Source organism: Teleopsis dalmanni, chromosome X (genome assembly GCF_002237135.1).
Source record: "Teleopsis dalmanni isolate 2A chromosome X, ASM223713v2, whole genome shotgun sequence".
Classification (NCBI taxonomy): Eukaryota; Metazoa; Arthropoda; class Insecta; order Diptera; family Diopsidae; genus Teleopsis; species Teleopsis dalmanni.
This window is the reverse complement of record NC_051848.1, coordinates 98,449,293-98,470,854: the sequence shown is the minus strand read 5'-3', so window position 1 is coordinate 98,470,854 and position 21,562 is coordinate 98,449,293. Positions and strand designations below refer to the sequence as shown.

Below are 21,562 nucleotides of genomic sequence, written 5' to 3'. Positions count from 1 at the left end.
CCAAAGCGCCGGATTAATTCTTCTTTTAATGTTATATAATTATCGAACACTGAAGGCTTCTTTGCGATGTCTGCTATCTGGCCAAGAAAATTTGCGCCGAGTGCCGTAATAACAGTGTAGTATTTGGAAACATCTGACGTTATTCTATTGACATGCAGTGACCCGTCGATTTGAGTAAACCATAATTCGGGATCAGAGTGAAGGAAAGGTGGTAACCTGACCACGCCTAACGCTTTCACGCTCTGCCCTGTTCGGCTTGAGTAGGTGCTAAGTCGCCACCAATTCCGATAAAAAAAAAATTATGTGTGCCAAATTTTGTTTTTTTTATCTTTTCACTTATTCAGTCGTAAAAACGAATTTTGTTTTTGTATCTCTTCAATTATTTAGTCTTGAAAACGATTTATTTGTTTCTTTTACATTGATTTTACGTTGATCGGGGTCACTAATTGTGGGTTGCTAATTCCACTATAGCTTAAATTTTGTGTGCGTGCTCGTTACCGGTTCGGATGCAAAAGAGAACGATGCTTTTTTTTCTTGGTCCGGACGTTGAGGAGGAGAGATCGGCAAGATGTTTGTTAAGGGAGACTGAGATTCGGCGCGTGGACTTGGATTTGGTGTAAACTATGCAATCATTGGCATAACACAGTTGTTTAATGGGGGGAGAAGGAGAAGGGATGTCCAAGGTGTAGAAATTATAGAGAAGGGGGCCGAGCACAGAGCCTTGGGGAACTCCTGCTGCAACAGTAAGGTGCGAGATAAGGACGACCCAACACGGACCTGAAAGGTTCGACCAGACAAAAATTGGAAGATGATGCTGCACAACGTAGACGGGAAATTGAGCTGGATCAACTTGTGGACCAGTCCTTCAATCCAAAGCCTTTTCCACATCCAGACTGACCGTCACCGTGGACTGTTTATTATGAAACCCGACGCAGATATCAGTATGAAAGATTGATAGGGCATCAGCAGTAGCTGTCCTGTCTCTAAATCCAAATTGAAAGTTAGGGATTATCTGATTTGTGGAACTAAAAAGGATCACTTTGCTAGCAATAAACGTTTCATAGAACTTACTGACTGAGCTAAGAAGGGAGATGGGTCGGTATTGATGTGGATCTTGTTTAGGCATGCCTTTCTTTTCAATGGGACTATGGCCTTTTTCCAAGGAAGTGGAAAAGGACCAATATTGTATGCTTGATTGAAAATCGCTATTGGTGTCGGATGTGAAAGAGGGGCAGCCAATGTTAAGATAGACGCGGTGATTGCCTTCAAAGATATCTCCGAAAATGTTGGCTTTGGGGGAGTCATCAGACACCAGTATGTCATTATGACGGATGTTGATTTATTGATTTCACAGATTTGCTTTACTTTAGCGAATGCATCAGATTTGCACTCGATAGCGAGAAGCAGGGTTTCAAAGTAATTTCGCCTGGAAGAATTGATCCTTTCAGAAATTATATTATCCAGATATGACAGAATAGTACGAAAGATGGAAGCGTGTGCAGAACCACGCTGCCTGTGCCGATAGGCTTTATGCCGAAGCCCTTTGGGATGCCTAATTAAATTAAGGGTAAGCTGATCGAGAGGGGCTTAGGAACTAGAACGAATGGGACGGAGAGGTACATGTTCCTCTGTAGTAGAAGTGAGTATTGTCTCAAGCTTACCAGCAATGTGATCAATTTCATTGGAGGTTACATTTCTGAAAACTGGGATGTCTAGCTCATTGAGAGCCACGCCGAGGGCAAGGTTGAAATCAGGCCAATTTGTTGCAGAAAAGTTGAAAAAAGTACGGAGAGCTGCTCGAGAAACCATACAGTCAAGCAGCGGTAGAAGGACAGCCTGGTGATCAGAGATGCTAGGATTGAGTTAATTCGAGTTGGAAGAGAGGGACCAAAGACACAGATATCAGGACCAGAGGTTGATTCAGAGAGCCAGTTGTGAAGAATCAATCCATTTAAGCAGGTGGTAGAATTGAACCAGCTTGGGTGTTTACTATTGAAGTCGCCTCCAATAATAAAAGGGTTATCTGTTAGTGAGATAAGGGACTCAATGTCGGAAGGGTCTATTCTTGGGGATATAGAGCGAGTATGATACACACAGAAAATATCGAGATTGGTGCGGGATTGGAGTTTTAAAGTAATTCCACAAGCGTACAGAGATGAGAAAGCAGGAATGGAGATGCTCGTATAGCAGTACCTATTTTTGACAAAGATGGCCACCCTACCACTACGTTCAATAACATCAAAGCGAATGAACTTGACTTCAAGAGTCGTCAAGAGTAAAATTGTTGCGGGCGCCTAGCTTAGTTTCAGTGATGAGAACCAAGTCGGGGGAAATCCTATTAACAAAGTCTTTTTCTTTTTTTTTATATTTTATATATAATTGTATTCTATCTAAAACTAATTCGATATTTTACAAATTTTTAATAACATTATTAACATAAATGATAGTCGTGCTGCGTATGTCCCCTTTGAAACATCGCTATGAAGAACTTATTTCAGTTTTAAGTTGTACAAAGATCAATTGGCGCTTTTCTTTTCAGTCTTGTGAATAGTTGAGGGTGTGTCATTAGATTTGAAGCCAAATTGTTTGAATGCGACCTAATACGATTAACGTATGCGGTCACGATGAATTTGTGATGTACTACGGAGCGTTCGCTATCATTCGCAGAGTCTTAGATTGAAATCTTTGTAATATTTCAATATTTGAATTTGAAGCTGTTCTCCACAGTTGGATACCATATGACCAAACAGGTTTCAAAACACATTTGTAGAGAATGATTTTATTTTCCAGAGTAAGGGAGGAGTGTTGGTTGAGCAACCAAGACATATTTCTTAATTGAATACCAAGTGATTTCCTTTTGTTGAATATGTGCGTTTTCTACGTCACACCTCGGTTTAGATGAATTCCGAGGTATTTTGAAGCAGTTGACTGTGGTACCACAATATTGTTGAGCTTTACTACCAGACAAGTTGCTCTTTTTAGTGTGAAAGTGACATGAGATGACTTGGACTCATTTGCTTTTATACGCCAACACCTCCGCCAAATTGAAATGTCATCGAGACTAGCTCGTAGAATCAAAGAGGCGGTTGTTGGGTTTTTAGATGTAGCCAAGACTGCCGTGTCATTCGCAAATATCCCAGTGAACACACCAGTTCTTGCTGGTATGTCATGCGTAAATATTAAATATAACAGTGGACCTATGTTAAGACGCTGCCTTGCGGTACTCCAGCTTTTATGCAATGAAGTGATGAGATATGATCTTCAAACTTTACATAAAAATGGCGTTCTGAGTGATGTGAACGTAAAAACATATAAAAGTTAACTGGTAATGCCATTTTTAATTTATAAAGAAAACCAGCATGCCACACGCGATCAAATACTTGTAAAATATCCAAGAACGCTGCCGAGCAATATTCCTTTTGTTCAAACGCCGAGTGTATTTTTTCTACTATTCTGTATACCTGTTCTATTGTGCTGTGACCTTGCCTGAATCCAAATTAATGGTTTGGTATAACTTCATGTAATTGAATTATGGGCAAAAGACGTTTTAAGAATAGTTTTTCGAGTACTTTTGACACAACAGATAGCAGGCTAATTGGACGATATGACCTCACATCCTCGCCTGGTTTACTTGGTTTAAGTATCATTTTGACCTCAGCAACTCCATTGAGCAGGGAAGATGCATTTTGTAATAGATGCATTAAATATATGCAACAGCAAGCTTATTCCCTCACTTTTTAATTCTTTAAGAATTTTTGCTGAGATGAGCTCATATCTAGGTGCCTTACGATCTTGCAAATTCGCGATTCTGATTTCAAATTCGTAACTAGTTCATTTTTTGAAAACTTTATTACTTTAAAATCCATTTGGTGTATTTCATCCAGATATGTTGAAACCTTCTGCTCAGTGTATAGGTCATATATATTATTATGGGGAGTAAACACGTTTTCCACGTAGTTAGCAAATAGAGAAGCTTTCTCATCTGTAGTTTTAGCCCACTTATTATCTGGCTTTCGTAGTGGTGGATTATAATCCGTTGTATCGCTCAATTTTTTTATTTACCTTCCACAGCGAATAATTTGTTAGGTGAGTCGGTTCTAAGCTTCGAAGAAATAATTGTGTCGTTTGCTCATGAGAATGATGAAGAAGCGATTTTAGCTCTTTTGTTGTTTTATTTAGGCGACGTTTGTCATCTGGAAAACGTGTTCGTTGCCAGTTTTTTCTTGCCTTTCGTTTTTCCTGATCTTTCTGATAATAACCTGGCTAAAGCGATTGCCATTGTATTGTTTATTGAGTGGAGTGGATTCCCATGCTGCATTTTGGACACATCGAGTAAAATATTCAACAGCTTCAATAATCTCTTCCTCAATCTTGAGTGGCATTTTGTTATTCAACATTGACGACAAAATGGTTTTAAAGTTAGTCCGTCTATTACGTCTATTGTAAGTCTATTACAAAGTTGGCATTTTTGGTTCGTAATCTGCAACTCCTTACTTATGATAATAATAACTGGAGAATGATCGGACGAAAGATCTAAACTGTTTTTACATTCTATATGTTTTGGTGAGAGACCTTAAGCGACACAAAAGTCAATAAGGTCTGGAATTTTCTTTTGATCTGTTGGCCAATACGTAAGCTCTCCGGTAGAAAAGGCGTTGAGTTTTAATTGTCCTAATGCTAAATACATTTCACGACCTTTTGTTGAAGTTATGGGTGAGCCCCAGAATTTATTCTTTGCGTTATAGTCTCCGCCTGCTATAAAGCGACTTCCTAAAGTTTTGAAAAACTTGATATAAGACTCCTTCTTTAAATTATGTTTTGGAGGGCAATATACTGCAGATACTAAGAGCAGGCCTTCTGTAATTTCGACTATGATATTCGTGGCTTGAAACTCTTTTGTGCAATAGTGAGTAGTTTCATAATGTTTCACGTTATTTTTTATCAGTATTGCCGAGCCCCAATGCGCCGTTCCATCAGGATGCATTGATTGGTACAAACGGTAGAAGGAAATTTTAAAAAAACTTTTCTGAGTAAAGTGAGACGGAGAACAGTAAAATATCGACATTATTTTTGCTTAAGAATAGTTTTAATTCAGATGAATGGTGTGACAGCCGTTAGCATTCCAAAGGACTAATTTCATGGACGTGGTGTTGTTTTGGAAATAAGGTTTACTACCAGACTTGTCATTGCTGTAATTTGACTCATTATTTCCTTCAGAAATTACATCATTTCGCGTAATTCTCTTAGAAGCGGATCACCTTGTCGATAAGCATTGTTTGATTCAAAAGTTTCTATACTTAAGTTTTTTTGTTGTATTTGATTTGATTGGGTACTTGCCACTTGGGCGTATGTTAACTTCGGCTGGTTCAATTGTTCGTTTTGTTTAACAGATTGTTTCATAGCGGATTTTCTTTCAACTTGAGAAGACAAAATTTTTTCTTTTAATTTAGGAAAACTGCTTGTTTGCAACTTTTTATAGACAGAGCATCCTTTGTAATTGGCAGGGTGATATCCTTCGCAGAGTACACATTTAACATCACTTGACCTAGATTTTCTAGTACAATCAGCTGAGGCATGATCACCAGCACACTTTATGCATTTCGGTTGTCGACGGCAGACAGATTTTGTGTGGCCATACTGTTGGCATCTACAACACTGAGATAATTCTCGTTTAGGGCGAGGTGGTTGAAATGTGACGCGACTATGGAGTAAAGTTTTTATTTCATAAATGTCTTTGTTATTAGGTTTTTGTTCTAACTCAACTACAAACATAGGCAGAGCTTTTTTGGTTTGGTAGTGTTTCATATTCAAGACGTTTGTGGCGGAATGGACATATTCGTGAAGTGCTATTTTTATTTTAGTCGGTTCTACAGATGGATGCATGTTTCTTAAAATGGCTTTAAAACTTCTTTCGTATTTTGGCTTAAAAAACACTCAGTGTTTTTATTTTCCAATTGCTTTACAATTTTGAAAAATGTTTCTGAATTTTTTGGTTGAATTTTGATCCGATTTGAAGACATGACCTTAATATCGTATAGACCAGGAACAAATTCATTAAGTATCGCTATCAATGGGTGGATGTTATCAACTTTGTCAACAAATATAGGTGGTGGCTTGGGAATTTTTTTTATCTTTTTTTGGTCTGCATTACAATTGTTTTCATTTTCATCCACAGGAAGTATTTCAAAACGATTATCATTACTTAGCCAGTATGACTCTAACTTCTTTTGTTTGAGAATTTTAAAATTTTCAGGGCTCTCTCTTTGCCTCTTTGAATGACTAACTACGGTTCTTTTTTTAGTAAAAGATTTTTCCATTTTCTAAATCGAAGGGGTGATATTTTTATCAACTAACTCACTAGTAGAATGAGAGCGTATCTTTTGGATATTTTCATTATTTAGCATTGCAAGTTGACTTTTCATACCTGTTTGAAATTTTTGAACATTATTTTCAGTTTTGGCAAGAGCAGCAAGTTGTTGACTGTGGTTAGCGGCATCTATTGGCACAGAAATTATTTTCCTCATTCTGCCGATGACTACTGCCCTCTGGCGGAGGCGATCGTTCAACTGGCATTGAATCAGTAGTAAATTTTTTTTATTTTTTTTTTATTTTTTTTTGTTTAGTATTTATTTATGTTTAAATTAAAAGTAATAAATTTTTGTAAATATTTTATTTATAAATTTAATTTTAAACAAACACAATTGCACAATTACGCGATGTAGCACAAAAAGTTTAAAAATTTGTTTATGAATTTGATTGATTTGCAACACTTTGCTTTTGAGCTTTTAGGCTATGATTGCTGTCTCTATCAGCTGTTTTGTTTATATATGGTAAAAGCAATTGAACAATCTAAAAATTAAAAACTGCTTTGTAAAACCAAAAAATTGTTTTTTTTTTTGGTTCTGCGTGTTAATTATAATAAATCTGATTTATTTAATGTATATAATTTAACGGATCTGATATCGCTATCATTCCCGATAAGTATTTTAGTCTTACAAGTGTTTATCAGTTCTATATTTAATATTGCGCCTATTTGTAGGTATTTACTTTAAAATGTTTTATATTAGTTTAATATTGATTTTCCATTTTGGTTATTTAAAACAAATAATGCTTTTCTAATAACTACGATTTTATGTCTTGGAGAAGTCTTGGAGAAAGGACCTTCTGACAAGCGAGCGAATTGAGTTCACATTAATAAGTATAATCTTTAGGTTAACCATCAAGCATGAACTCAACGACCTTCTGAAGAAGGAATCCCTTCCGAGCCTCCGGGTTACTGAGATGAAGATATTCCGTTTGATGTGGGCTGTGAATGAGAACATAGCCTTTAGATCAGGGAGAAGAGAAGAGGTAACAACAGGATGGACAAGTGTAAATATAATATAAAAATTAAATTAATATGAAATTAAAAATTTAAAACTGAAAGTAAAATATGATAATTGATTAATAGTAACAAGGTACTAATCATTTTTTTTCTCGTTAAATCGTCACTTTCGATAAAAAAATTATGCTGACTAAGTATCAGCGTAATAGCATTTATTATGACAAATCGCCTTTCTCGGCGCTTCGGCGAATTACAGTTAAAAAATTATAAGGCGCTCTTCTCGGTGCTTCGTAACAAATCGGGTAAGAACTTAAAAGGGTTTTTCTCGGCACTTCGGTAAATTTCACTTAATTTAATATAAAGGCGCTTTTCTCGGCGCTTCGGTAAAATACACTTAAGTTAATATAAAGATAATTGCCACTTATATACAAATGTTTAAGGCACTATTAACACTTAATATCAACCGAACACTGTGAAGTTTAAAGAGTGACTGAAGAGAGAGTGCGATGCTTGATTGCGTTATTTTTTTATACCATCCTTAGGTTGTGATATCACAATATTGACATCATGCTTTTCGCGTGTTATAAACTATTTGTGGTTGCCATATCCGCCACATATCCCTCTGCAGCAAGTTTTTTCCCCGAAATACTCTCAAAAGAAAAACAAATACCCACTCAATCTAACCAGAAACATCCCTTAAAGATCCTTAAGAAATACCATACCTTTATATATTAAAAAAGCAGAATTTTCTACAAAGAATTTGTAACTAGAACATTATATTATTATTATTAAATAATTTCTGTATGGTAGGTCAAAAATATGTTGACTTTTCAAAAGTATTCTAGTTAAGATATTTCAGGTAGTTGAATGCGGTTACTCAGTATTTGATGTTACGAATATAAAATTATTATTCAATAAATATTTATTTAAATTGAACTTTACTACTTAAATTTATTATTCAGTTCTATAAATTCAAAAGTTCTATGATAGCAGTCTTTAAAATATTTCTTTACAAAAATTTTAAATAATATTTTGCATGTATTATGAAATTCTAAATTTCTTTCTCTTATTATCGCTATTAAATTTCGCGAGACTAGACGTATCGAGCGTGTTTGACGTAGTTATTCGCTCAAGCTATCGAAGGAGTGGTGCTCATGAATGATGGATATCAAAATTTTTTGATTGCTATATTTTCATAATCATGTGTTAATATCCTTCTGATAAAAGGACTCTTCGTAAACTTTAATTTGTTTATATATTTATGTTAACTGGTGAGCGTTGCGATGAAGTATATTGTCTGTAAATAAAAGTTTGGAAGTGAAGTAAATATTAAGTGATTGTATTAAATAGCAAAAAAAGAATTATTTTCGAATTACGTATTAACGAAATAATAATTGTAAATATAACTTTATTTAAAATTGAATAATACTATGTTTATACATCATACTTATAGAAGTCTACCCACAGATTTTTGCGAAATTGATTTTTGCGAAAAAAATACAGAGTTAAAAATTAAATTTTTTGTAATTAAGTTAATAAAAAATCTTAAAATTAAATAATATATAATATTCAAAAAAATCTACTCTAAGAAGTATTGTATTTTTTATTAAACATTTCTAGTAATTTGTTTTTCTATTTTTATCAAACCATGTACGTATGAATGTGACTTATTCGACAGTCTCCAATTCAAACAGTTAAAAAGATTTAGTTAGAATTTTCTTTAGGCTACTCTGGTCTTATTATTAGGATGCAAATAAAATTCAATTTATTTCATTTTTCACCCGACGTTTCGTTGGTTATTTTCCAACATCTTCAGGGGTATCTAAAATATTTTTTATTTAATAATTATGATTTCAAAACACAATGCGAAAATATATATATGATATAATTTGTGATATTGTATAAACAGAGAAACATGTACACAAAATGACTAACAACAACAATAATAGCAAAACAATCAAAGTAATAATTATCCATTCAGGATTTTAGAATTATTTAATAATAATAATTACCAATAGTTAGAATTGAAATTAAGTTAAATCACTTTTTGTAAATAAAAAATTAAAAGTTAGGAGTAAACATTAAAAGTTTTATAAAATTATAGAATTATAGTCAACTGCTTCAAGTTACCGCCACTTTCGATATTGCAGGAAAAAGAAACAATTAGTAAAACAAATAGAACATCTTAAATTTCTTCTAACTTGTAAAGATTATGGCATTATACCACAATTCTTGTCGAATATGACCAAAAAAATATCAACTAATTTTAAACTGAATTCACACAAAAATACTTTCCACAATATAGAATTTAACTTCCTATCCAAATTATTAAAACTCGAAATAACACAAAAAAATAGTAACATCAAAACTATACGAAAAACCATAAACCAATTAGAATTACATTTAAAACGCACTCTTAACGTTGATGAATACAAAACGTTCATGCATAGACAAAAAATAACATCAGATCACCTTTTTCATCAATCAAAAACTACATTAGATAATAAAATCCATAAACTTAAAGACAACATGTTTTTGTCCTTTGGTTTCACATTGAATGAAGATTGGTTTATTAACTATACCGATGTAATTTTTCCTAAAGAAAGCCGTTGGTTATTATCTTTGGGAAAAAAATTTGCTCTACCGGTGAATAAAAATAATTTTTCAAAACTACATTTCATAGCAGACGTAGAACAAGGCATTCAAAATATGAAAAATGAAAAATTGAAGGAACTCACTAGAACCAAAACAGCTCATAATTTAATAAATTTTAATCATCAACATAAAAACAACAATAGAGAAAAATTCATTCTAAAAGCATATGATAACACTCAAAAAATAGTGAACAAACACAAAAATGATATTGTCATTTTGGAATCGGATAAAGGTCAAAAAACAGTAGTGATGTACAAACGTGATTATTTGCATAAAATGACATCATTACTAGATGACAGAAACACGTATAAAACATTACGCACAGATCCAACTAATAAATTGATAACTACTAATAACAACATTATAACAGATCTTTACAAACAGAAACTAATAACAATACAGCAAAAAAAACAACTGCTATGTAGTACAGCTAACGCTCCTAGACTATATGGATTACCCAAAATTCATAAGTCTAATGTACCCCTCAGACCAATAGCGGACTCCACAATGGTTTCTTGTTATAAACTGTCAAAATATGTTGGAAAAGAAATTCTAAAACCACTTATATCGTCAAATTACAATATAAAAAATTCCAGTGAATTACTTGAGAAATTAAAACACATTAAATTGGAAGACAACGAAATATTAATTTCATTTGACGTAATTTCATTGTTTACAAATATACCTACAAACCTGGCTACAAAAATCATCTTAGAAAAATGGGATATTATTAAGAATACAACAAACATCTCCAAGGCCAAATTTTCGAGAATTCTTGACTTTTGTCTTAAAGACAATAATTACCTCATTTTTGACGATCAGATATACCAACAGGTGTTTGGTATGCCTATGGGAAATCCATTATCTCCTACTATCGCGGATATAGTACTTGATAAGCTACTTGACGAAGCCATAGCTGAACTCAAGACTATGGGCATAACTTTTAAATTTATTACCAAATATGTTGATGACATATTTGCGGTTATCAAAAAATCTGACAAGGAAATTATTCTGACAACATTAAATAATTTTCACCCAAAAATCAAGTTTACATATGAAGAGGAACTGGACCATAAACTCCCATATCTCGACATTGAAATTATTAAACGAGATAATAATTTAATTTTCAATTGGTACAGTAAAGATATATCTTCAGGACGACTTATCAATTTTCACTCTTCACAACCTATGAGCCAAAAACTAGGTACTGTGAAGAATTTCATCAAAAAGGTATTAGATAGTAGTGACCAAATGTTTAAACAACAAAATATTGACAAAATTTACAAGACTCTATTGAATAATAATTATCCATACAGACTAATTAACAATTTAAGCAAACAACAGAACATAAGTTACAATAAAAATATTCAAAATAGCAATAACCAAATTCCAAAACAATATTTTTCGTTACCCTATGTACCGAAACTATCTAATAATAGAAATTTGACCACAAATCTTAAACAAGACAACATTTTTTGTGCTTATAAACCCAATCAAACTATCCATAAAATTTTCTCTAACAACAAAAACAAAATTAATAAGCTGCAACAAAATAATGTGGTATATCAAATAAATTGCAACGGAAATAAAGAAGGGAGTTGCAAAGAGATTTATATTGGTACAACAAAGAGATCACTCAACACCAGAATAGCTGAGCATATGTCGGACATCAACAAGAACAAAAACAATACAGCTCTATCTCAGCATTGCACCGAGAGACAACATAAACCGGATTTCGACAATGTAGTAATATTGGACAAAGAGAAATCTTGGAAAAAACGGTACACTCTCGAAAGCTTAAGAATTCAAGAGAAAATTAACTTAACTATGAACATCAAAGAAGATACGGAGAATATAAGCTCTAATTACATTGCTGCTCTAATATAAACAAAATCGAAAGTGGCGGTAACTTGAAGCAGTTGACTATAATTCTATAATTTTATAAAACTTTTAATGTTTATTCCTAACTTTTAATTTTTTATTTACAAAAAGTGATTTAACTTAATTTCAATTCTAACTATTGGTAATTATTATTATTAAATAATTCTAAAATCCTGAATGGATAATTATTACTTTTGATTGTTTTGCTATTATTGTTGTTGTTAGTCATTTTGTGTACATGTTTCTCTGTTTATACAATATCACAAATTATATTATATATATATTTTCGCATTGTGTTTTGAAATCATAATTATTAAATAAAAAATATTTTAGATACCCCTGAAGATGTTGGAAAATAACCAACGAAACGTCGGGTGAAAAATGAAATAAATTGAATTTTATTTGCATCCTAATAATAAGACCAGAGTAGCCTAAAGAAAATTCTAACTAAAACAATAAAACGGACTGGTCAAAAATTCCATTATTAATAAGTTAAAAAGATTATTTTTCGCGTTGTATAGTACTATATCGCACATTTTTATATAGAGATTTGTATTAAAAGTGCAACTAATTTGTACTAATTTATCCATATAAATGTAAGTGCGACAATGTGAACTAGTGCATATGTTCTTTTTTTCCTAGGTTTATGAGTATTGTGAATAAAACGAGAAGTCTTAATGGGACTATTTACACACACTAAATTTTGGGTAGAATTTATAGATTTATATCAAAGTCTTCCCGCATTATGGAAAGTCCGTCATAGCGACTACTATAATAAGAGACGAAAGATTGAATGTCTAGCAGTTTTAGTTAAAAAACTAAGAGAAATTCAACCGAATGCAAATGTAAGACTAGTTAAAAGTAGGATCAATAATCTACGAACCGGCTACCGCAGAGAAATTAAAAAAATAGAGGCAAGTGAAAAGTCTGGTGATGATCTGTATGTTCCCACGGTTTGGTATTTCAATCATATGAATTTCTTAAAAGGACAAGTGGAAAAAGCTTCATCTATTCACTTCAAATTAAATGGCAGTTCCAAGAAGGCAAGCAAATAAATTCCAAATACAAAACAAATAAAGTGGTGTTAAAATAATAATACATGATTTCATGTATTGTTATATATTATTTTTTTTTATTTTAGTGTTTTATTTCAATTTTATTTAACCGTAAATAATTAAATTTAAATAAAATTAGTTATTGTTCCATTATTTTAGAAAAAATCGACAAAACAAAAAGTTTTATCAACATTTATAGATACTAAATTTTGGAAGGAATTTATAAATTTATATCAAAGTTTGCCCGCATTATGGAAAGTCGATGATAAGGAGTACCACAATAGGAAACGAAAGGATGAATGCCTAGCAATTTTAGTTAAGAAATTAAGAGAATTTCACCCGGATGCTGATGTACAGGAAGTTAAAAGATCGATTAATACTCTACGATCCGGCTACCGCAGAGAAATTAAAAAAGTAAAGGCAAGTGAAAAGTCTGGTGCCACAGGTGATGACCTGTATGTTTCCAAATTTTGGTATTTCAATTCTTTGAATTTCTTAAGGGCTATTCCGGAAAAAGATCCACCGATTGACTACGCATTAAATGACAGTTTTAAGCAGGTAAGCAAACAGGTTCCCCATACACAATAAATAAGCTAAAAATATATATTTCCATGTATTGTTATATTTTATTTATTTATATTTTAGTGTTATTTTTCAATTTTATATAACCGTAAATAATTATATCTAATTAGAATTCCTTATTTAATTATTTTAGACACAATCCAATGGGCATTTACGAAAAAAAAACGAAGAAAGAAATGAGATCATACCAGAAGCTATTTCGCCTTTGCCAAGTTCTAAAAAAATAAAACTAGATGAAGCAAATGCTTTAAGTACTTCCTGGGAAGTTCAGTACAGGAATTTGGAGCGCAATCAGCAAATATATGCCAACAAAATGATCAATGAAGTTCTTTACCAAGCGACGCTAGGTAACTTAAATGAATATTCCTATAAAGTAATTGAACATCAACAACCAGGTGTAAGGACAATTTCGTCAGTGGGTCCCAATATCCGAAGTTTTACAGTTTCTACAAATACTATACCGAAATATGAATTAGAATCTGAAGTAGATGAACATTCAATAGATCCAATTTTGTCTACTTCTCCATATAATAAGCATGAATCTACATTCAAAACAGTTAAACGGCAACAGACACGTATACGAACAATTTCATCAGGGAATTCCAGTATGTCGAACTATTCCGCTACTGTTTCACCTGAAGTTATAAATGTAAATTCAACCAGATATGCTGCATCACCTTCTCCAGAGTCCTTTAGTCCACAGTTGGATGTGTTGCAGCCTGATGTAGCTTGCAACAACCTGAAATATGACAGCATTTCATTAGACGACTAATTTTAGTAGTACATATTTGCTTTATTTATTAAATTTATTTGTATAATACCTTATTGTAAATTATGCAAAATTCTTTAAGTTCTTTAATTTTAAGATTTTTGATATAAGAACGGAATGTTAAATATATTCACCTCTTTTTTATATTCAACATTTTTTTAACTTATCTCCCACACAATTTACTTGCGAAAAATTTGGTGCAAAATAGGGGAAAAAAACTCCCATTTGCATTTGATTCAGAATAGAGGAACTGGGAAAAGAGGAAAAGCTCCCGCTCCCGCTCCCATTTGATTCAAAATAGGGGTAAATATATTTCAATTTTTAATTTATCCACACGGGTTAATTATTTTTTCAAATATATTTTATTAAAATTATAATAATAAATTTAATATAATTAAGTTTTTATTTATTTATTTTATGCACATGGGTTGATCATTTTTTCGAATATTTATTATTATAATAAATTTAAAATATTTAAATTTTTATTTATTATTATTATTTTTATTTATTATTATTTTTATTTATTATTATTATTTTTATTTATTATTATTTTTATTTATTATTATTTTTATTTATTATTATTATTTTTATTTATTTTATGAACACGGGTTTTCCCCACAAATTAAAGTGTTAACTATTGTTATTTAAAACAATAGAATAATGAAAGAAACCCTCATTCTACAATAAATAGGATACCTTGAGTAAGTTAAAATAATCTTTTGTAATTATGGGCAGGTATTCAAGCAATATTTTTTCCTGCAACATCTGAGCTCATCATAAACTATTATTACGGTTCATTAATTGAAGGACATTTTTATCCTAATTATAAAAATAATTATCGACTTTTCGAAATAGAAGAACTCAAACTTTAGTTAAAACATTAATAATTCCAATTAATATATATAAATAAGATATTTTACTTTTATTGTTTATAAGAAAAAAAAATAAATTAGGTGCATATTTAAAAAATAAAATAAAAGTTTGTTATTATTTACTTATAAAGTATTCATTATATAATTTCTAATATACTGTGGCGCATACAAGCGATTTTTAAATTTAAATCAACATATGAAGCACAATTCTTTTCATTTGTTTGATTTGCTTCTTATTTTTGTACTTTTCGACATTAAAAAATGCAAATGTTGTCAACGTTTAACAAAACAAATTTGAATTTTTTGTTGTTCCCACAATACCTGTCTCCCAAGCAGTTCTGAATAGGGGAATTCTCATATATTATTCAAGTGGAAAATCTTATAGCCACTTGCTGATAACAATCGCTCTGAATTAAGTTCGAATGAATCCGAGTAAGAGAACCTCGGAAATGTGGCAGTGCTAACTCCGTTCAATACTTAATTGACCATATTAACCCAATTATTTAATTGATTATAAGGTTTTGGCCTGAAGCAACACTCCTCTCCAGGCGCCTCTACTTCGTACGCACCCTTTGCAGTCTCATATATCAAGCGCGATTAGTATTCCCATAATTTGATCAGTTCATCAAGAGACACTGCCTACCCCTACACCTTCTTCTTCCAACAACCGTTTTAAACACCTTTTTCAATGGAGCATCATCATTACTTTTCATGACCTCCAGCCAGCAAAGCCGCTGGATTTTATTCCTCTAAATGATATCAATGCCATGATAAAGTTAGTACAGCTCGAGGTTCGTTCGGATGCGGTAGTCATCACAAACTCTTAGAGAAAGAAAGACATTACGTAAAATTTTTTTTTTTAAAAACTTCCAGTGCTACTTCCAGTACCAGCGACCTAAACGTCATAAAGAACTCCCTACTAAGACAATAGTGGTACCTATTGGCAATAGTAATTCCTCATCTAATTTCCAAGCAGACATTAATGTTGTCTGTAACAGCAGTGCCAAGATAGATGAAACATTGACAGGTTCGAAAGTATAGTCCTGAGTCGCCAATTCTGTGTCTGGCCAGTCGCCATTCCAAAATTTTGCCTGTGGTCGACATAAACTTCATTTTGCCCTCATTCCTTTTTTCGATAGCGGTAAAGACAAAAGAAATATCACGCTTGCTATACCCTATAATATAAGATATACAATATACATTTGCAAGTGTCATTTCAATAAACACCTTCCCTCTGTTTAACGCGTCCATAACAAAAAAATCATAGAAAATTCAGAGATAACATCGTAACGAATCTTGCTTGAAGTCTTGCATGGTTTCAAAATGTTCAAAGAGACTCGATTTTACCTTGGTAGAGCTACGAATACTGCTCAATATCACTTTGCAGAGTCGTATTAACTTTGCAGAGATATCGAGCTCAGACATTCCTACGTAAGCGCTCAATCTGATCAGAAACATTCCTTAAGGATCCTTAAGGAATACCATACCTTTATATAGTAAAGGAGCAGAATTTTCTACAAAAAATTGAACTTCAAATCGTATTAGTTAAAAAAAATACGTAACAAGATTAAGACTATAAAGGTTAAAGAAATTTCTCAGTGACTATAGAAAGGGTAAAATTCAATTCACATAATATTACGGACAGTTAATTGTCGAAGCCTTAGGACTATATTAATAACAATGAAAGGAACGCCGTGTTATCTGGCATTCCACGGTAGGCGAAATCCGTGATTATAATCTATTTTATGTCAAAGGATAGTATAAGCCTAGATCGGGTATTTTAACAAAAACGCGCACATTAATGTTTTTCTCTTTTCTCATTAAAGCTCTCTAGATATCACCACCATCATTGTAGAGCGAAAGCAAAAGCCTGCAGTTTTAATAGTATCCGCTTACATGTCACTCATGTAGCCAATCAATTATTGAAGAGTCTCAGTCAAGAACTTATTCTCTGATCATAGATACATCATGTTTGTGATGGGTGTTCTCATAGTAGCTAAGCAATCAGAATGTAATGTCAGGAAGGCAAACTAGGATACTTTCAGTACACTACTTAATAGCAACATCAACAGGAATCCCTTGATTAGGAAATTAGAGAGTTGACTCATTCATTAATAACCTCTCTACGCTCCGCAAGAATGCATGAAAAGCTTTCAACGAAAGCTATCGTACCAAGGTTTGGACTCCATATAAGCATGGTCCAAGGGTTTAGAAAAAGGCTTGTTTCTGGGGGTCCCCTTCTTCAACATACTCAGCCGTCTTGAATCCACAAATTGAGGAGAATTCGATCCTCCCTCCACCACAACTAACTAACTAAATATTAATGAGTATCATGTGCATAGAGTATAAATTATAAGTAATTTGATTTTTATGTATGAGTAAAGTAGAGTTGGGTATACAAAAAGAGAGTCAGAGTCAGTATAAGTGAAATACAACCAATGACTCGAGTGTTGTGTAATCATTGTTCTTTTTTGGTGCACACCTAGTATATTGAATTGTATTATTAAAAAAAAAACAAGAGAAACGTATATTTTCTCAATTGCTCATCCAATTTGCAAAAATTTTCCCCAAGAATTACAAATTCAAAAACAACACATAAGGGCAAATTTTATGAAATTTTTTTTTAATGTAAAATAAAAATATGACAATTTTCGTCAACCTTTAAGTATTCACGATATATCTTATTACTGTTAAATATTGAATAAAATTTTTATCAGAAAATAAAATTTTATGAATTTTTTAACCATGATTTAAATTTTTATTACACATGTACCTATTGCAACTTTGTTACATAGATGTTTTATTTTCAGTATTCCGTAAATGTCATAATAGAATAATTACAATGTTTTAAAAAAATGCGGTTCATGAAATTAAGAAATATCCTAAACGAAGGTAGAAAATTGTTACCTGTGGAAAATACAAAATATGTTCGGAATTTTGGAATAACGAGCATTAAACGAAGTCCTGGTGCATATGATGCTGATGGTAAAACCAAGGTATCAATATTAAATACTAGCTTGGAAAATGGTCTAATGATCACAGGATATAGTCAATACGGATTTCGGCTCAACAATGATGTAGTTGTTATGGGACCTATAGCTATATTTCCTCGGTAACTAAAGATTTCACAAATATCAAAAAATTTCTAATTCATTTTCGCCTTAGATCAATACTATCTTGGCATGTTAATTCCTTTGAGGATATAAATGAAAACAGTTTGTCGATATTTTATGCATTAGAACCAAAATTAGATGTTCTTGTTCTCGGTATCGGAGATCAAGCTCCATCGCCAAATTTTTCGAAAAAAATAATGGAATTTATGAGAAACTACAAAATAAATGTCGAGATATTGCGCACTGAACAGGTGAATATTATTCAAAATAGTATATTATGTAATACGCCAAATATATATTATTTATATTAAAATTTATCATTTGTTATATGCAATTATATTTTTCAGGCATGTGCGACTTTCAATTTGTTGAATTCTGAAAACCGTATGGTAGCTTCTGCTTTAATACCTCCTTTATATATTTCATACAATGAGAATGATGTTCTTCAGGCAAAATTGCGGAAAAAAGATCTATACAATACTGAAATTTAATTCACATTTATTTTCCAGTAAAAAGTTGACAGCAAATGTACAAAAACTTTTGTTTAATTATGTTAAAAAGTTAAATTTTGCATCGATATAACATAATATTAACTTTTAGCACAACGTTGATAATTAAAACTTAAACAAATACATGCAATAAATTATGTTAGGCATTAATATTATTTTACAGCTATTCAAAAACACTTGTTAATTTACAAATTCAATATATATTAAAATTTTATTTAAAAACTATAATAGGAGCCTTTAGTATTAAATATTGCCTAAAACGATTTAGTTTACATTTAGATATATGGTAAAATCATGAGCTCTGATTATTTACAATTAACGAGTTAAAAATAAAGTTATTTGTTTCTAAAATGTGCATTTCTGTTATACATATTGCAATTAGCAAAATAACGTATCCGATATATTGAATACTTTTTAAAAACTCCCATAATTTATCACAAAATATGCTTAATAGAAAACAATGCACCAAAGAATGTACATTCACAACTCGCCACATCCAAGCAACACAGAAAAACCAGGTAGACTTGAAGACTGTATTTTGACGTGCCATTTGTACTGCAGAAACATTGGTGCGTTCAAGAGAATCTTGATAGACAGCTATATACCGATTCCATGCTGTTGAGCTTAGTAATAATTGACCAGTAAAACTAATAACTTTCTTTGCAACTTTTCTCACTGTTGGTTTAGGTTTTTGTCTTACAACAGGTTCTGGAAGTTTGGATTCAGTAACTGGTAATTGCGAATATCCTCTACGTGGTGGATTATTTTTTAAATATATGAAAGCGCCCAAGAGAAGAGCAATACAGCCCAATCCATCACATATACCATCAATGTAATATCCAGATGTTCCTACTTCTGATCGCTCACCTCGTATGTTTTTTTTCACTCTTGCTACATGTCCATCTAAGTCATCTAGAAACGTTCTAAACTGAAATAGAACAACACCCAATCGACGATAACCGAGACTACTAGAGGCAACTAATTTGCCCGATATACACGCTACAATTACATGGAAAAACGATATCATATTAGCTGAAACGAAAGATCTTGAAAAACCAACAACATTGTCGAATAATGTAGCCAATGGTGCAAATAAATAGTGGTTGGTATGATCAAGTAGAATTGCTTTAACTGTAACATGACATAATGGATTATAATCACATGATAGCCATGTTTGTTGTTCATATGAATTGATACTGTTTACATCAGTTGGATCCACTGAAGTATTAAAATGATAGTTTCGGTCAATGGGATAATGTTGAATACGTAGATATAGCTGCACATCCATTGCAATAAAAAATATTATTACAAGTATCAGCAGCGTCAGTAATATTTTACTAATTTGTGAACTTGGACCCATCATTTTTGGTTTAAATTATTTATTTTAAGAAGCGTTAATACTTGTTGACTAGTCAATCATTTGTTCGAAGTGGTATCAAATAGTTTAAAACCTTAAAAATATATATGCATGAGATTAAAATGCATCAGTTTAATAAAAATTTATCAAAATTACCTTAGAACATTTAAGTTCTAGTTTCACTAATTAAAAGCCGATTGCTCTATACATTTGATAGTTACATATCTCACTTCGATTATCAAAAGCAAAAACAACTTTGTACGGTACTAAATTATTTTTGCAGGTCATCAAGATGTGTCAAGGAGTAAACACTTTTATTAATATAATTTAATTACGATGTAGTGAGTAAGCAGGTGTATAAAATCTAAAAAAAAATTAAAAAGAATCCCATATAAATATATTATTTTGATTAGAACAATAATAAAAATAATTAAAGAGAAAATTATGAGAATTTCAACATTATCAATCTGTTATCACACTCTGTTTAAAAACATATTGAAATTCTACAAACTTTCTCAATCCAAACATACATTTTAATATACAATAACAAAGCACTGCAAAGTATTAAAAAAAATCCACACCTAATAATTCTCAAACAACACTATGTAATGAATACAAAAAAAACCGATTACGAACCTGTTGGATTATTATCGATAACTTTTATTTGACAATTGCGACTAAGGTTACTATCTAAATAGATTTAATAAACACTACTCAAAAAAGCAAATATATTTATTATATCTTGAATATTTGATATATAATACTCAAAACAAGATATATAAAATCAATTAAATACAACGAAATAATTACGTGCTCATTTTATACGCATAGATTTACTCCAGATTTACTCTCACAGAGAGATGTGTTTGTAGTCGAAGAAATATTTCTAAGATAAATTAATACTTTTATTTTTCTGTCAGGATTCTATGCTTGTAACATAGATTATATATTTTGTATAATCTATAACAATCTTAAAATAATGAAAATATTTTCAATATTAAAGCTATCAACGTTAACATTACCATTTAAAAAATCTGTAATGAGGTTCGGCTCTGAATTTACTCTAAAATATGTAACCTTTTAGTTTATTTGATAAATATCATTAATTGGATTGATTCTTAGAAATTTAGTATAACAGTTATTTATAAGTTTCGTAAATAAAAATAAAATATTTCTTTTGTTTATATTATTTAATTATGAATTAAAATGGAAATGTCAATATTTAACACAGCGTATGGCAAACTGTCAAATCTGAACTGATTAATCAGCTGTTTGCAGAATATTTATGTTTAATTTTAGGGGCATCTTAAAAATTTGATCGAGCTCTGCTTTATAAACAAAATTTGTATTTGCAATTTTGCAAAAGTTTAGCAAGATAATATCAAATAGATGCAAAACGAACTTCTAATAGTATATGATTTGTAATAGAACGTTTCCTTTATTTA

The 21,562-nt window shown here is 31.6% G+C and overlaps 5 protein-coding genes across 6 annotated transcripts in view; 3 read left to right on the top strand and 2 right to left on the bottom strand.

Moving 5' to 3' along the window:
* The first annotated feature begins 9,853 nt into the window (after positions 1–9,853).
* LOC119688787 lies at positions 9,854–11,304 on the top strand. Its single transcript, XM_038103452.1, has 2 exons — positions 9,854–11,209; positions 11,296–11,304. The coding sequence occupies exons 1-2, from the start codon at positions 9,854–9,856 to the stop codon at positions 11,302–11,304; spliced, it is 1,365 nt and encodes a 454-aa protein (XP_037959380.1).
* A 1,203-nt stretch (positions 11,305–12,507) lies between these two features.
* LOC119690244 lies at positions 12,508–14,343 on the top strand. The gene is made up of 3 exons (XM_038105264.1): positions 12,508–12,903; positions 13,075–13,473; positions 13,631–14,343. Exons 1-3 carry the CDS (start codon positions 12,538–12,540, stop codon positions 14,267–14,269), a joined length of 1,404 nt encoding a protein of 467 aa, XP_037961192.1. The 5' UTR covers positions 12,508–12,537; the 3' UTR covers positions 14,270–14,343.
* A 3,630-nt stretch (positions 14,344–17,973) lies between these two features.
* On the top strand, positions 17,974–18,838 carry LOC119689384 (NADH dehydrogenase [ubiquinone] 1 alpha subcomplex assembly factor 3-like). Its single transcript, XM_038104207.1, has 3 exons — positions 17,974–18,250; positions 18,304–18,502; positions 18,599–18,838. The coding sequence occupies exons 1-3, from the start codon at positions 17,994–17,996 to the stop codon at positions 18,740–18,742; spliced, it is 600 nt and encodes a 199-aa protein (XP_037960135.1). The 5' UTR covers positions 17,974–17,993; the 3' UTR covers positions 18,743–18,838.
* A 132-nt stretch (positions 18,839–18,970) lies between these two features.
* LOC119661929 (ceramide phosphoethanolamine synthase-like) lies at positions 18,971–20,727 on the bottom strand. Of its 2 annotated transcripts, XM_038071444.1 has the most exons (3): positions 20,648–20,727; positions 20,274–20,481; positions 18,971–20,211 (listed from the first exon to the last, which is right to left on the bottom strand). In XM_038071444.1, the coding sequence occupies exon 3, from the start codon at positions 20,121–20,123 to the stop codon at positions 19,053–19,055; it is 1,071 nt and encodes a 356-aa protein (XP_037927372.1). In that variant the 5' UTR covers positions 20,124–20,211; positions 20,274–20,481; positions 20,648–20,727; the 3' UTR covers positions 18,971–19,052. The 2 variants fall into 2 exon arrangements, with proteins under 2 accessions (XP_037927372.1, XP_037927373.1); XM_038071445.1 differs by lacking the exon at positions 20,648–20,727 and having other exon boundaries at positions 20,274–20,507.
* An 18-nt stretch (positions 20,728–20,745) lies between these two features.
* The window catches only part of LOC119688786, a 42,098-nt gene continuing 41,281 nt past the window's right edge, over positions 20,746–21,562 (bottom strand). Inside the window, exon 5 of the mRNA XM_038103451.1 lies at positions 20,746–20,807. Coding sequence (XP_037959379.1) covers positions 20,746–20,807 — 62 coding nt within the window. The remainder of the gene's footprint in view (positions 20,808–21,562) is intronic.